This window comes from Lynx rufus, unplaced genomic scaffold (genome assembly GCF_022079265.1).
Source record: "Lynx rufus isolate CCGP_SWC_20201006 ecotype Redwood Valley unplaced genomic scaffold, mLynRuf1.p SCAF_4, whole genome shotgun sequence".
Lineage (NCBI taxonomy): Eukaryota > Metazoa > Chordata > Mammalia > Carnivora > Felidae > Lynx > Lynx rufus.
This window is the reverse complement of record NW_025814856.1, coordinates 82649221-82666709: the sequence shown is the minus strand read 5'-3', so window position 1 is coordinate 82666709 and position 17489 is coordinate 82649221. Positions and strand designations below refer to the sequence as shown.

Genomic DNA, 17489 nt, shown 5'->3' with positions numbered 1-17489 from the left:
ATGTATTGGTTAAATATTCGTCCTATACTTCTAGTTTAGATTAAGTTGCATTTTCCAAAAATAAAAATAATTTGCTAGTCATCACAAGAATGTAGAGTATGGGGGGTATCTGGGTGGCTCATTTGGTTAAGCATCTGACTCTTGATTTTGGCTCAGGTCATGACCTCATGATTTCTAAGTTCAAGCCCCACATCAGTCCATGCTGACAGTGCAGAGCCTGCTTGGGATTCTCTCTCTCTGCCTCTCCCCTGCCTCCTTGCAGTCATGCACACTCTCTTTCAAAATAAATAAACTTTTTTCAAGAAGATTAAAAAAAAGATTGTAGAGTATGAGAAAATATTAGTATTTTATTATTCTTTGAGACTCTTTACCACATTAGAATAATCCATGTCACTATAGTCAGTTTTACAAGATTAGTAAGAGTCATTCTTATTTCTAAATATTCAAGTATTCCATTATATTTCCCTTAGGACATACCAGGGTAAAAAACAGAAAGTATGTTGCATCTGAGCCACTATTAGAGACAGAGACTAAAAAGGTAGGTATAAATGATGCTTCAACATCAAGGCAAGTACTTAAAAAGGAAAGGAAAGAAAGGAAAGGAAAGGAAAGGAAAGGAAAGGAAAGGAAAGGAAAGGAAAGGAAAGGAAAGGAAGTTAAAGAAAAGAGAAGAAAATTAAAGAAAAGAAAAAGGAAAGAAAAGAAAAAAAGACAGTCAACAGTGCTGAATGTTAAAGAAGCATCAACAAAGATACACATTACTATAAAGGATGTACTAGATGTGTCCAGAAGATCTGGGGCAACCATACTAAATGCAATTTCAGCAAAATGGTAGACCTTGAAATCAAATTACAATGGGGGTTAAAGGAACAAATAAGAGGCTGAGGAAGTGAACCTAGCCAATGCCTGCCGGACTACTCAATCAAGAAAGGAAATAATAGTTCCTATGAATGTTGATTTTCACAAATAAAAATTTTTTGTTTCAAGTTTTTGAATTATTAAACTTTTTTTTAAGTTTATTTATTTATATTTAAGAGAAAGCACAAGCAGGGAAGGGGCAGATAGAGAGGGAGACACAGAATCTGAAGCAGGGTCTAGACTCGGGGTTGTCAGCATAGAACCAAGGTGGCCTCGAACTCGCCAACTATGAGATCATGACCTGAGCTGAAGTTGGAGGCCCAACCAGCTGAGGCACCCAGGTACCCATCCTCTTTATACTTTTCCATAAAAGACCAAAGCATATAATATATTAAGCATTAAAACCATATTTCTCTTACTTTAATAATCTTCTGCTATCCATATATAAATTAAATAAGAAAAAAATTTTAAACATCTAATAATGCCAGTGAATAGGTTTAACGATAAATACTTGGACATACCCAGTTATTTCAGTTGCAGAATCCTATTACTGATATCCATCTACTCTATGTTCTTCCTTGGCATTTATGTATAATCTATTTACAGTATTAAAAGAAAAGAATTACAGCGGTGCCTCAGTGGCTCAGTCAGTAGAGCATGTGACTCTTGATCTTGGGGTTGTGAGTTCAAGCCCCATGTTGAGAGTAGCGCTTACTTTTTAAAAAAGGTAAAGAATTACAGACACTGGGCATAAATTACAGGAAATTTCTCAATTACACAGTACATCCGAATCTATTTCTAACACCCATTTCCAACACACATTAACAAATCTTAAACACAAACAGGTCAATGGACAAAGTAGATAAAGAAAACTAGACAAAAGGTAGCAGAGGCGCAAAAGCAGACAGATACAGAGGACAGGAAGAGTGACAAGGCAATATATCACAGTACTTAATTTTTAGATGACTCAGGACTAAAGGTACTACAGATTTATTTTATTGATGCGAAGTCTGTTGTGAAGAAAATATATTAGTCTTTCAGATAATGCTATATTTCAGATATATATTCAGGGAGTGAACAAAGGACGACCAGACACAATGCTTCAATAAAATAGATCTTTAGAATAATATTTGCTTGCAAAAAGGTAATGTTCTCGTTCTAATATTTGAACTCTGAAAAATTACAATTTAAATTTTAGATACCATAAACATGCAGCATACAGACTACTTTAATTTTATAGTTTTCACACACACAAAAATTTGCCTTTTAATATGTATTGTTATATGCAAAATAACACTCTACCAGAACCAAAAGAATGTTATCTCAAGTCATAATGACTTTTTTCTTAAGTTTATTTAAGAGAGAGTGCATGTGAGGGATAAGCAGAGAGAGGGAGAGAATCTCAAGCAGGCTCCATGCTGTCAGCACAGAGCCCAACATGGGGCTCAAACTCACGGACCAGGAGATCATAACCTGAGTTGAAACTATAAGTTGGACGTTTAACCAATTGAGCCACCCAGTGCCCCTCAATACATAACAACTCTTTATCTTTCTTTTTCCCTTCTCTGAAGCAAAGTGGGTAGGGTTTATTTGGGGCTGAAACCTTAATAGTTAATTTTTTTTTCAGTTTTGCTTCAAGGATTTTTTGACTACTCTTTGCACTGCCTGCCTTGTTAGTGAACTATCACTCTCTTTCCATAGGAAAAGTCCTTTCCCTTCCATACGTATGAACAAGCTCCCCACCTTGTTCAACTCACACAATACTCATCTCACTGGCAAGCTGAATGACTCTTTAAGTAATGTAAAAAGGAGATATAGCAATTATACTCATTCTGATCTCTTACCCTAAACTGAAATAAAGTGAATGAGACAGATTAAACACCAAAAGGAATGTCTTTATTCAGAATATGCAGTCCCAAACAGTAAAAGCCAAACTGCACAAAGAGAACAGTAAAGCAGGTGCAAAGAAGCAAAGCCAAGTCTCCAGTCATCTAGAGACAGAGAAACTAATAAATCATAGAGGGGCTATGAAGAGAAAAGGAAGAAGAGAAGTGCCTAGCTTTATAGATAGCTGTCCATTCCTTGGTTCCTGTGCTTCAAGTAGCTTAACGGCAGTATTCTGTTGCAATAATCTTTTTTTTTTTTTCACTTAAGCTAGTTGGGAAGTAGGCTGCAAATAAAAATCTATACCGGCAAAGAATTTTTTTTTTAATGTTTATTTATCTTTGAGAGAGACAGACAGACCGTGAGCAGGGAAGGGGCAGGGAGAGAGGGAGACACACTGAAGCAGGCTCCAGTCTCTGAGCTGTCAGCAAGGAGCCAGATGTGGGGTTCGGACTCACAAACAGCATGATCATGACCTGAGCCAAAGTCGGACGCTTAACCGACTGAGTCACTCAGGCACACCAACAAAGAATTTTTTTTAATTATTTTTTTTAATGTTTATTTTTTGAGAGAGAGACAGAGAGAGAGAGCGTGCGTGCGCGCACCCGCAAGTGGGGGAGAGACAGAAAGAGAAGGACAGAGGATCCAAAGCAGGCTCTGAGCTGACAGCAGCAAGCCCAAACGTCAATTGGGGTCCAAACTCATGAACTGCAAGGTCATGACCTGAGCCAAAGTTGGACACTCAACCAATTGAACTGCCTAGGCGCCCCAACAAAGAATTTTTCTGTATTTCTCATGCCCCGCTTTTTTTTTATTGACTTTTCCCGTAAATAGTAAGAATGCAATTGTTGGCCAAAGCAACATCATGTCATAGAAAAAGCATCTGCTTTGATAACTGGGGACAAACTCAGCTCTGCCAACTTCTAATGGCAAAATCTGTATGAAGTTCCTTAATTTCTAAATTTCTAAACAGGTTTAATGTCTATAACTTATGAGTAAACCCGTTGTGTATAATGTGGGAAGAAGGTATCCAGAAAAGCTATTCTTTACTGTTTTGTATTATGGAATCTAGAACTATTTTCCTTTCTTTCTTTGGTTCTGGTCCCAAATATGTAGTCTCAAAAACTCAAGAGTTATCTTATGCAAAACTCAAATTTGTTAAAAAAAAATCCAAACTAAGCAAGAGGCCAGACACTATAAATGATATGCCTAGGTCCTACAGACTTTTTAGTGTAATTTTTTTACAGGGCACTTTTAACAGAAGCCAGCGAAAAATACTGATCTAAACATCTAAGAAGTATATAAACAGGGTACTATTTTATCTATCTGGGATAAAGTAAAATTACCAGATTTGAGAATACTGACCATGTGGTTGAAACTCAGTTTTAAAAAGATTTTTCATACTAACCAAATAATACATTGTAAGGGTAAACAACTATGCCATAATAATAAGACATCAAAATACTCCTCACCAAGACATTCAAGAATGCAAAGGCCAACTTCATATTCATTTCATACTCTGCATTTAAGTTGTTCTCGCTTTGGGAATACCCTCCTATTATTTCAGTATACAGGCTTTTCTTATTTTATCCTTTGCCAGCCACTCTGTTCCTCTCATCTCAAACCCACAGTTCTTATCTCTGTGTGTCTGCAAGCGCTGTTAGTTTTCTCTGAAATGCCTTTTATGCTAGTCTACCTGACAAACAAGCAGATTTAGGCTCGCCTGCCTCGTAGGTTTAAATCTTAAACACACTTCCATTAGAATAATATGACATCTTGAATTACTATTGAGTACTCTCTACATAGTATGCTAGTAGCTTTACATACATATTATCTTTATCTTGGTCAATCAGGTAGGTATTATATCCACAATTTCCCTAGATAACCTGCTCATAATCATAGCACAGCCAAGATAAAAATTCCTGTGTGGCTCCAAACCTTGTTGTCTTTCTACTAGTCTGGAGGTATTAAGGTTTTTGGAACCCAAGACCCTTGAGAATCTATGAGCTATGAACTTTCTCTACCACCTCCCCAATAACAAACTTACACACAAAATATTATGTACAACTTGAAAGAGTTCACAGACCTCCTGAAGCTCATCCAACACCTCCAGGAAAACTTTCTGCTGTTCTCACAAGTCTATCCACAGTTGGTAAACTTCTTGAGGAAAATGTCCTATTTTCAATTGGTAATTGTAAACACAGTGCTGAGGCATAGTGGGCACTTAAGGAATATCTTTTGTATGAATGGTGGATGGCAAGAACCATAGAAGGATGATAGGGACACATTTTTGCATTCCTCCAGAGTCTACCAGGGTAGCTACTCAATGTTGTTAAATAGCTTTTCAAATGCAGATTACATGTAAGAACAGTTATTAAAGGAAATGTAGATATTAGTAAACATCCCAAAGCCTCTGAGATTAACATGATCCACGTTCCACATTCTCCAGGAAAAACCAAGGGACAAACTACTTATATCTGCCATAAGCCAATTCACAGACACTATAATACTTTACAAATGGAAACAAGACTTTTGTGTATTTCAGAGGAAAGGATGTAATTGTCAAGGTATGACTGCATGAATCTAAAAAATTTTTTAGACTCTAAAGAATCTAAAATGTAAATATATGACAGGAAATACAAAATGTTGGGAGAAAAATTCAACTATTTGGATGAGACTTAGGGTCTTAAGGGTTAGAATAACTGCATATCACTGGGCTTGCTTTAAACAAGTCTTGAACTCAAATCTAATGCAAGGCTTTTTTCCATGACATTAAAAATTGAATTTTACAGTGGAGATATCATTACAATGAGATAAATTTACAACGGAGAATACTTTAGATAAACTGAGCTAAAATATTTATCCCAGAAAATGAGAATTAATTTTTGTTTCTGAGTTCGGGGTGAACATGGTAAAGCCATTCTAAATTTTTAGTGTTTTGACCTTCAGAGCACTGGCCTATAAGGAAAGTTTGCTAAGAAATGGAAAAAGTATGTTTAATTTAATAGTACAACCACAGATAAGATTTCATCCATTCAGTGGGTACGCTCAAGGACAAGAAATGGCTTATTCTAGAGGGAAGAGGATACATACTACAGAGTACAGGAGTTTAATACTGCCAAGGTAATGTAAGACTATATTTAAAAGGCTCTGGAATGCCAAGTTAAGAAGTACAGACTTTATCCTCTCGCCTTGTGATATTAAACTGGGGCAAAAGTTACAAAATTGGGAGGATAGGATAAAGGGAAATTGGGAAGACAGCATATAATTACAGTTTGAAAATAAGCACAGCTTTGATCTGATGCTTCAATTTGGCATAGACATCCAAAATTCTAATAATTTTAATGGTGATCAAAGGGAGCTTTGAGTTGTTTTTGAACTTACGTGTTTTGATAACAAAAATAAAAACATGTTTCCAATATGGTCCTACATAAATGTATTAGTAAACAGAACTAAGTAGCAACACTGGGACTAAAATTCACATATCCTGATTTTATAATCAGCATGCTTTCTATTATTCCACAGATGCCAACACTTGAAAATGGTATTTTAGGAAAGTGAGTACAATATGTAGAATGGATTGGATGAGGCAAGAAACTAGAGGCAAGAAGAGAACAGCTATTGCTGTAATCACTCTTAAATCACCCACAAGTTACAAGGATATTGTTATTTTTGCAGAAACGCCAGTGACATGGTATGTAGATTTTATTAATGAAATCTAAAATCAAAAGTTAAAAGTAGATATTTTATTAAAATTAATATTCTAAGATAGTGTCCCCGAAGTATGATTCATGGGGTGGGAGATACATTAAGTGTTTCCCTGAATCCTTATGTATATCAGACAGCATCCAGAAAAAAATATGTACTGTTCTATTTTTCATATTTAGGCAGAAGATATTACAATTAATAAAATCCTATTTATCCTATTTTCTTGAATTCAGTCTAGTACTTTGTCTCATATTTTCTTTTTCAGTGGATAACGAAATACAACCACAGTTGTATAAGTACATCTTTATGCATATAAAGGGGAAAAGCAGTTCTCAAGCTCATCTAAGAGACAAGCTCTTCGGACCATTTGAAGAATCCACTTGAAGAATAAATCTCTGTCTTACAATTTTTTTAATGTTTATTTATTTTTAAGGGGGGGGGGGGCAGAGAGATGAGGACAGAGGATCCAAGGCAGTATCTATGCCTATAGCAGTGAGCCCAATGTGGTGCTTGGATTCACAAACCATGATGATGACCTGAGCCGTAAGTCAAACACTCAGTGGACTGAGCTACCCAGGCACCCCTCTCCATCTCAGAATTTTAAGCTCACTACAATTTCTGCTCATGCAATGGCCACTAATGCCTATTAAGTGCCAAGTACTATATTAAGCAAGAAGGATACACAGATAATTAAGTCACAGTCACTAGCCCTGGAGGCTTTCAGTCCGGGAAGTCAGAAATGTAAATGTTTATGAATCTAATGAACTGAGTGCTATAGAAACACAGAAGTGTTTAACACATGAACAAAAAAATTTAATCTGTCTAAATGTTAAGGTCTTACTTTCAGTTTCAAACTGTCAAACCTTTTCCAAACTAAATGTCAAATATTGAAGGGAAAAAAGCTAACGGTATTCTAAAAGTAAATACGGACAAACATTCTTGCGAATTTAACACTTCTAATAGGATGCTGTCTCCAGTGAGCCATGTCAGGAGAGTTACTTAAAAGTTTACTTCCACTTGCAAAGTTAGAATACAAGTATGTTTGGCTACATACCCATCAAAGGCTGAATAAGAAACTGAACCAATTGAAATGGGAAAACCCTAAAATTAGCTCAAATGCAAAAACGTGGAAAATACTTCCTATCACTCTAGCTTTGAAAGACACGTTAGACATACATACAGTACCAGTTATATAAACTTACTAAGATATTTTAAAAACCTACAAGCTACAAGATAACCTACTTCACACCCACAAGGATGGCTATAATCAAAAAGACAGACAATAACAAGTGTTGGTGAAGATGTAGAGAAATTGGTAGGAATGTAAAATGTACAGCAGCTTTGTATAACAATCTAGCAGTTCCTCAAAATGTTCAACAGTTACCATATCACCCTTTAATTCTATTCCTAGGTATATACCCAAGATAAAGGAAAACATATATCCTAACAAAAATTTGTACATAAATGTTTATTCATAAAATATATTTTATCTATTGTTATATAAAGAAAAGATTTCAAAAAGTGGAAACTACTCAAATGTCTATCAACGGATGAATGGATAAACAAAGTGTAGTATATCCATAAAATGGAATATTATTCAGTCATAAAAAGAAATGAAGTAATTCTGAGTCCTACAACACATAGATGAACCTTGAAAACATTGTATATATTAAGTCAAAGGACTTCGCCACGAAACATCACATATTGTATGATTCCATTTACATGAAATGTCCAGGAGAGGCAAATCCATGAAGACAGCAGGTAGATTAGCGGTTGCCTGGGGCTAGCGGGGAGGTAAGGGAGGAAGAATGACTGCTAATGGAGGGGGGGGTGTCTTCTGGGGGTGATAAAAATTGATTGTAATGATGACTGCACATTTTTGTGAATATACTAAAAACTATTAAATTACACAGCTTAAATGGATAAATTTTATTGTAGGTGAAGTATCTCTCCATAAAGCTGTTACTGATTTTTAAAACACCTACAAGCCATGATACTAAACAATTTAACAAACAATGAAAATGTGTATACATATTTTGGCTGTGCAGCATGAGACCTTCCAGGCTTTCAGTCTTTTCTCCCCTCCTGTTTTCTAACATTTCAAATCCAAACTTTAAATAAAAAACTTCAGAGGTCTCATTTAACCAAAAGACAAGTTCTCATTATCTGTCTTTTAAAATCTTATTTAGGGGCACCTGGGTGGCTCAGTTGGTTGAGCATCTGACTTCGGCTCAGGTCATGATCTTGTGGTCCATGAGTTCGAGCCCCACATCGGGCTCTGTGCTGACAGCCTGGAGCCTGCTTCAGCTTCTATGTCTCCCTCTCTCTCTGCCCTTCCCCCACTCGCACTCTGTTTCTCTTTCTCAAAAGAAAAAAAGAAAATCATATTTAAACAGCAATCATTTCACAAAAGAGGGCATACATATAGTTAAAAAACATGAAAAATACCGCATCTATCTTATCTACAAAAAAAAAAAAAGGCAGAATGTGGGAGGGGAGTTCTCCTTCAATCTGTCTTCCTCTAGTTTCTACTGTCTGCTTTCAGAATGTTAGAGTAAATGTTAAGAATTTATACTTGGGGCGCCTGGGTGGCCTCAGTTGGTTAAGTGTCCAACTTTTGGTTTCAGCTCAGGTTATGATCTCACGATTCGTGAGTTCGAGTCCCACATCGGGCTCTGCGCTAACAGCATGGAACCTGCTTGAGATTCTCTCTCTCTCTCTCTCTCTCTCTCTCTCTCTCTCTCTGCCCCTCCCGCACTCACTGTCTCTCTCTCAAAAATAAACATTTAAAAAAGAAAAAGGAAAAAAATTTATACTCCTTTTCGGACTGCTCGCTATTTATTTATTTATTTATTTATTTATTTATTTATTTATTTATTTATTTATTTCCGGACTGCTCTTTAAATGCTGTTGCTTTCCAACCTAAAACTGGTCACTTTATATGTTTATCTGAACACACTCATTTGCTCCCATACTTGCAACTACCTCTTACATGCTTATATGACAAGTTTCAAATTTTTAACTCCATCCTGTCAGCTCTCTTGAGCCCTACATTTCTAATCAATGTTTCACGCACCTCAGTTTAACACATTTAAAACTAAATTGTCCCCTACCTTGAAATCTCCTCCAACCGTCTTCTGCTTGATCCCCTCTACTTGTTTCTCCTCCCATACCCCTAACCCTACCAAATGATATCTTCTAACGGGTGATAGTATACCAAACCAGGAACCTTGGAGTCATACTGCAAATATTTCTTTCTCCTTTACTACCCACATCTAGTGAATTGTTAAATCTTCTTTCTTAATCCTTATCAGATCCTTTTTATACTCTTTCTACCGTCTTAGTCTTCTTATATTTCAACAGCTTCCAAAATGTTCTCCTCCATCACTAATTCCACCCTTAATACTGCCATCAGAATCAACTTTCTACAACACAAATCTGTCAAATAACTGCTTACTCTTTTTTTTTTCTTTAGAGAGAGAGAGAGAGAGAGAGAGAATGAGAAGGGGAGGGGCAGAGACAGAAGAGAGAGGGTTACAGGATCTGAAGTGGGTTTTGTGCTGGCAGCAGAGAGCCTGATGTGAGCCTCAACTCACTAATGTGAGAACATGACATGAGCCTAAGTAGGACGCTTAGCAGACTGAGCCACCAAGGAGCCCAATCACTGCTTACCCTTCTTAAAGCATGAAGTGGCTCTCCAGAGACCTATAGTAGTGATTCTTAGCTTTTCTACTAGCACCTATCTGAATGATAGAAATGAAGGCTCATACTAAAGCAGGCTGGAGCCAGAGGGTGGGGGTGAGTGGTTGAAGGTGGAGGCAACACTGCTAGAATGCTCAGCTACTATGTGTATTTTCTTAACACCTGCCCACTATCCATGTGAGTTTAGTATAGAACTGTTCAAAATTATTATCATTGAACTACAGAATAAATTATAGCATAGATATAAGAACTTTCACAATCTAACCCCTACCTAACTTACTCAGCATCGTTATTAGTCCTTACCATGCATTACCTCATTGGTTCTCAAAGTATGGTTCAGGGACAGCCCACCCCCAGATCATTTCAGAGTCCATGAAGTTAAAACTCTTTTCCTAATAATATTAAGTCATGTTTCCTCACCTATAAATATGATAATGCACAGACTTTCGCACAATAATTTTTAAAAATCAGTTTCATTCTCTGAGGAGTATAGAGTTTTCTAGAGTACATGACATGTGATGCTATGTGAAATGTAACATTGCAATGGTATGAGTGAAGCAGGGGAGGGGCTTCTATTAAGCCAGATGTAGAAATTTGCAAAATATACAAATAATGCTGCTTCTCACTACCTTTTGTTTTGAACAATTATCTATCACATAGTTAATATGGAATGAGTTTATTATCATTATCTTAAAGTGTACTATTTTTTAAAATATGTTTTAATTTGTAGTATAATAAATAAAAGCTTTTTGGGGGCCTTCAGTAATTTTTAAGAATGTAAAGGACTCTTGAGATCAAAAGATGTGAACTGCTGCATTAGTTATAGCAGATTATTTTTCATTTTTTAAAATATAATTTATTGTCAAATTGGTTTCCATAAATTATGGCAGATTATTTAACACTTCCCTAAACATGTTCCACTTTAAAACTTCCATCCTTTTGCATGGTGATGTGCCCTCAGCCTAGTCCCAGCTAGATCCTAAGACACCTCAGATGTATCCTGGAGAAACAGAACAAAAAGAACAGAGGTTTGGGGGTACCTGGCTGGCTCAGTTGGAGGAGAATGTGACTCTTGATCTTGGGGTCTACACCTGTGCTGGGTATAGAGATTACATACATACATACATACACAAATAGAACAGAGGTTTTGAAGTCAAGCAAGATACTTAACTCTCAGAGTATGATTCCTCATGTGTAAAATACAGGTTATATCTACCTCATAAACTGTTGAGTTAGTAAGAAAGGGTGTAAAGTGTCTGGCGCAGTGTTTAGTATATAATAGAGATGAAAAATGTTAAGTTCTTTCCTACTTAAAATAACTTATAAAGTCACTAATGTTACCATAGTAAAATAAAAACCGTATAACAATTATTTAATCATAACAAAGCAAATAGGCTGGTCATTTTGAGCAGTTCTGTCAGGATTACCACTTGTAGAACAAATGGTTTTATATAATAAATCCCCTGAAATAAATAACTTCTATGGTAGTTCTTGGGTATCTTTGATAAATTAAGTTCAGATTAGTTTAAAACATCAAAGTTATTTTAAATAGCATATTAATATAGGATGGCTTGCTATTATACCCAGTTCAGCCTCAGAAAAATGTCCTTAAATCCTCTCCTCCCAATATTTCACAAAAAAGTACTAGAATTCACACTTCTGTTGCATTCTATATTTTAAATACTCCACTGAATTCACTTATTATATTTATGTTTTCACCTTCATAAATGTAGAGAAAGCTGGCTTTTAAGCTGAAGCTGCCATATTTGTTTGTAGCTTAAGTGTCTTTTGTGATTTTTTCATATACAACTGTGTAATGTAAATTAGATAAACTTTAGCCTGATCAGAAGAAATCTACTTGTTTTAATGTTTTAGACATTACAAAGCTTTAAAACGCACAAGAAAATGATTGAAAACAAAGCCCAGATACTTCTTTCTTTCTATGTCTAGTTATCTGTGACTGACTATATGAATTAGCCATATGAGAATACACAGACTTTAGCACAATAATTTGTTAGATGATGACACTAAACGTCAGTCCCAGACCTCAGCCCTGTGAAGTAGCATTTTTCTTCTTTAAAAGATCAGTCATCTGGGGTGCCTGGGTGGCTCGGTCAGTTAAGCGTCCGACTTCAGCTCAGGTCATGATCTCACAGTCCATGAGTTCGAGCCCCGCATTGAGCTCTGTGCTGACCGCTCAGAGCCTGGAGCCTGTTTCAGATTCTGTGTCTCCCTCTCTCTCTGACCCTCCCCTGTTCATGCTCTGTCTCTCTCTGTCTCAAAAATAAATAAACGTTAAAAAAAAAAAAAAAAAAGATCAGTCATCCTATTTTAAGTGGCCTGCCTATTGTCAGACAGCTAGCCAATGAAAGAGATGGGAGTAAAACCCAGGTCTGTCAAACACGAATGCACACCACTCTACCTTATACGTTTGTTTACTTGTCATGATCACTGTCTGCCATCTTGCATAGAAGACTTATAGTCAATGGGGCACCTGGGTGGCTCAGTTGGTTAAGCGTCCCACTTCAGCTCAGGTCATGATTTCGCGGTTCGTGGGTTCGAGCCCCGCATCAGGCTCTGTGCTGAAAGCTCAGAGCCTGGAGCCTGCTTGGGATTCTGTGTCTCCCTCTCTATCTGCCCCTCCTCCACTCACACTCTGTCTGTCTGTCTCTCTCTCCCAAAAATAAGTAAACATTAAAAAAATTTTTTTTTTAAATAAAAAAGAAGACTTGCAGGCAAGATAGGAGAAACCGAGGTCCAGACCTGCCACAAATCAGATGTTTAACCTTCAACATGCAAGTAATCATCTTGGTACTACAGTTTACACCATCTCAGTATCTTAGTTTTCTCCTTTCTAGGGTTGGGCTGGGGAGGACTCAACACACCAAGGCCAAAAATAGATAACTCAAAGAATAGTTAATGACAGGTGGAAAATTTTCAAATTAAAACAAGATACTATTTTCCGATCATCAAATTATCAAAGAGCAAGATAATTAAATGAACACTCATGCATTACTGACAGTTGTATACATTGATACTTCTCCAAAAGGTTATTTATAGATCTGTATTAAATGTTTATATCCTTTTACCTAGTACTTCCACTACTGGAAGATATCTTATGCAATACTCCAAAATAAGGAAGCTTTACACACAAGTGTTCATTACAGAATTATGATATTGTAATAACAGAAAATAAATGGCCTAAAATTGAATAACCACAAGCAAATGGTTAAGCTATAAAATGGTTGCCAGGTGAAATACATTATATAGCCACTGAAAATGACTTTTACAAGTGAAAAACACTTATCAAAATGTTCAGTTAAAAAACAACAACAACGATATTGGGGCACCTGGGTGGCTCAGTAGGTTAAGCATCCGACTTCAGCTCAGGTCATGATCTCCTGGTTTGTAAGTTAGGCCCTGCGACAGGCTCACTGCTGACCATGCAGAGCCTGCTTGGGATGCTCTGTCTCCCTCTCTACCCTCCTCCGCCTGCTCACATGCGTATGCGTGCTCTCTCTCTCAAAATAAATAAACATTTAAAATACATATATATTTACATATATAATGGACTATATATGTGTATATATATATACAAAATGGAAAAAAAATATATATGTAAAATGGAATATATTGTGTGGTCACACAGATGCATTAAACAGAGACAGCCTTTGAGTGATGGGACTAGGTAGGCTGGATATAACAATGGAAAGAAAACATTTTGGATGTCCACCCACTTTCCTAAGAGTAAGGCATTATTAATTAGTCTATAATTTCCAAATTTGAAACAATGAACATTAGTACTTTATACTTGAACAGGATTATAACAGCTAGATTATCTCTAAGGCTCAGTTCTAAAATGCTAAAATTTAAAAATGCATTTTTAGCCCACATAAGATTTGAAGAATAACAGAACACTTAAAATTATTAGCTGATTTTCTATTCTCTTTCCATGGTAGAAGGGCATGGTTTCCCACCAGCATACCACCCAAGGGAAAAAGCAGCACAATCTAGCAGTCTTAATTATAGCTATTGCTTATCAAGTCATGGAATAAAAAAAGCAAGCACTATAAAAGAATAGCCTTAGTCATCAAATCTCGAATGTAGACTCACCTAGTATCCCTAGGTATTATGGAAAAAAAAAGAAACTCATTTAGTCCTTCAGAAATGAAATCTCCAATAGGAATCCCTGACTCATCCCCAAAGCACAAACCCCAAGGCTACTTCCCCTGTAGTTCAGAGATTGGGCACCTGTCCTGATGGCCTTCATCACCAAACAATGCTCTTTCCTGACAGGATGTGCCCAGGGATAACCAGATGACTAGCATGCAAAGGAGAAGTGACCATGGACCACACCACCTCTTCTTCCATAACCAAAATAAGACTGTAATAGACTAATTTTAAACTTTTAAAATATCTTAAGTAAATATTTTCTATTTTTGCTAAAAATATAGAAAAAAGGGACTCCATCCAATTATTGGTAAGTGACACTACCCAAAAGATACGAACACAATCAAAATTCTCAATGTAAGTCGAGAAAATGTTCCTTACCTTTACTTCGACCAAAAATTAATTTTTCAAAAATACACAGGCTAAATATCAACAGAAAATGTTTAAAAGAAGGCATAGATTATTTATATTTTTCTGTTCTGAAAAGATACTAACAAAATCTTACTCCTATCCTCTATTATTGGTCTAGGAAGGCGGGAATCACAAAGCTCAACAATATTATTATTATATTGAGTAAGGTCAACGATCTATTTTATAAGCTGTTAACAATTTTAATGCTAAGGCTTTACTAGACTGGAGTCGCTTTAAAATGTGAAAAAGCATTTCAGTACTAAAAGTCATATCACCTGCACCTTGTAAACAATTAAACTGTACTTTGAAACAAAAACTAGCCAGCGTTTGCTGCTCATTCATTTTTATAGACATTAACTGTGTATCCTTTTTACAATCAAGAATTTCGGAGTTAAGTGCTTATTCTTGGAGTTGTATCTTGCCCAGGAGCAAAATTTTCCCTAGTTTATTTCCCATTCTCAAACCCCGCCAAGGCTAAGGAGCAACCTCTTCCCAAAGTCCCACTTCCTTTTCCATTCCCCAGACCTCCAGAGTTTCCAACGCCCCAGTCTTGCGCAATATCCGTAGGAGCAGCAGCCGCAACCACCGCCTCCTAAGCCGAGAAACAACCCTAAAGGGAACATTGTCCAGCAGAAAAATAAAAGGGGGGCCGGAGGGACAATGTAGGAAGTCGACTTCTGGTCCCACGCCTTTGTATCTGACCCCCTCAATAAGTGATGTATCTAGAGCAATTTCACGAACAAGACTTTTAACCTCCTCTCCAGCCAGCCAGCCCAAGCAGAGGGCGGAAAGAGGGGGGCGGGGGGAGGCTGAGAAGGTTATCTCCCAGTTCAGGGCTTCAGCCCGTTTCGTTGCCTCCGCCCCACCAGGACTATTGTTCCCAAGTTCCCCACCCCCACCCCGGATAGGAAGTGATAGTCACATCCCCTCCGCCTTCGACAATATCCCCTAGGGAGTCCGAAGTAGGCTTCCTTCAGGATAATCACCCCCTACACACACACACACACACACACACACACACACACACACACACACCCGTCAACCTAAAGTCACGATGACCCCAACGCCATCTCAAACCTGGGTCTCCAGAGACAAGAGACCGGACGAGGGTAGATGGAATTGGGCAAACCAAGGGATTCCTTACGCACAATCCTTTCCCAAGCCTTGGAATAATAACTGAGAACCCAAAAAACGGCAGAACTCCTCCCTTGCCCACTTCTGAGACCAGCCTGAGCAAAGGGACCCCAGGAGTTAATGCCAACCTCAACACCCCCGTACCTCCATCAGCTGCGATCTGCTTTCCACCCAGGGTAGACACCTTGCCTCGACCCTCCCAGGAGGGGCAGGCTGGTTAGGGAGTGGGGGTGGAGGGATGAGCCCCCCCTCCCGCCCCGGGTCTGCACCTCCTTCGGCTTCGATTCCCGGCCCGAGAAACAATAGGTGGTCGCCGGCGGCGGCGGTGCAGAGTGAGGGCTCCGCCGGGGCCGCTCCTTTCGCGCCCCTGGCGCCCGCGGTGGGGGCCACGAAAGCGGGATGGGAGGGAAGGCGGCCGAGGGGCGGAGGCGGTCTCACCTCCCGCCGGCCTTCGAGACCACCCGGCCCTAAGGAGTTGGTGCGCGCCACTCCGCCCCTCTCCTCTCAGCTGCACACAAAGCGCTGGCTGCCCGGGCCGGCTGGGCGAGGCGGTGGTGGGCTCCGGTGCCGGCGAAAGGAGGCGACAGCAAGGGGAAGGACTCACCATGAAGTCCCGGGCGAAGTTGTCCTCCCCATTGTGGTCCGGACTCTTCATGGCCTGAACCCTCTGGATAAATTTCCTCAGGATTTCCACTTGCTCCATCCTCCCGCGTCCCCCCGGCTGCGGTGGCTGGCCCCCCCGCCGCCCGCCCGCCCGGCGCAGAGCTCGCTCAGTCTTCCCCAGCTCGCTTTCCCGGCCCTTCCCCTCCCTCCCGACCCCCGCCTAGCCTCGCCACTCCTTTCGGCTCCTCACCGCTTAAGGCGGCGGCAGCGGCAGCACCGGCCCGGTTCCCGACCCCACAACTTCCAGGAGCAGCGGCCGCTCTCCCACAGTACGAGGCGAGCCGCTGCGGCTAGCGCCAACCCCAACCCCCAGCTTGCTCCATCCTCCTTCCCCGCCCTCCTCCTCCTTCGTTGGGAGACGCCGCCACCGCCTCAGGAACACGGCTCTCCGCTCTCCCTGCCCCCCCCTTCCCGGTTCCTCCTCCCCCCCCCACCTCCACCAGCACCCGCAGCCGCCTCTCCCCACGGGCGCGGCCCCGCCGCCACCCAGACGCGCGGCCCCGCGCCGTAGCTCCGCCCCAGGCGCTAGGACGCGCCGATTTCACCCCACCCCACCCCGCCCACCCCGCCTCCGGGCCACTCTCCCAAGCCCGCCCTGCTGGTGCCAGCCCCTCTCGGAATGGCTGGAAGGCTTTTAGCTGTCGGCTGGGCTACTTGACTCTACTTCCGGGGCGTGGTTCCGCCCCGCCTGCTAGTAGGTCTGAGGAGGTCTGGAAGGAGGGAGTTCGCCTCTGAACAGAGTAAATCCTAGTCAGTCGAGTAAGATTTTAGTTGGAACTTGTAGGCTCACGGCCTGCTAGTGGGAAAGCATCGTTCTAGAGCGCTTCTGCGCCGCCCACAACTGTGGGCTAGGACTACAAGTCCCGACCCGCGGGAGTCCAGGAGCGGGGGCGGGAGAGGGCGGCCGTGGGATAGAGAGGCATGCTGGGAACTGTAGTTGTGTCACCTCCACGTTCACA

The 17489-nt window shown here is 39.9% G+C and overlaps 1 protein-coding gene across 5 annotated transcripts in view; it reads right to left on the bottom strand.

Moving 5' to 3' along the window:
* PTPN12 (protein tyrosine phosphatase non-receptor type 12) overlaps nucleotides 1-16602 on the bottom strand; it is a 102137-nt gene extending 85535 nt beyond the window's left edge. For 4 of the 5 annotated variants that reach the window (XM_047097372.1, XM_047097375.1, XM_047097376.1 and 1 more), the window contains exon 1: nucleotides 16472-16601. In XM_047097372.1, coding sequence (XP_046953328.1) covers nucleotides 16472-16570 — 99 coding nt within the window. In that variant the 5' untranslated portion in view covers nucleotides 16571-16601. Of the gene's footprint in view, nucleotides 1-16471 lie in introns of all 5 variants that reach the window. The other variant, XR_006965348.1, reaches the window with a different exon arrangement.
* Nucleotides 16603-17489: the final 887 nt, after the last annotated feature.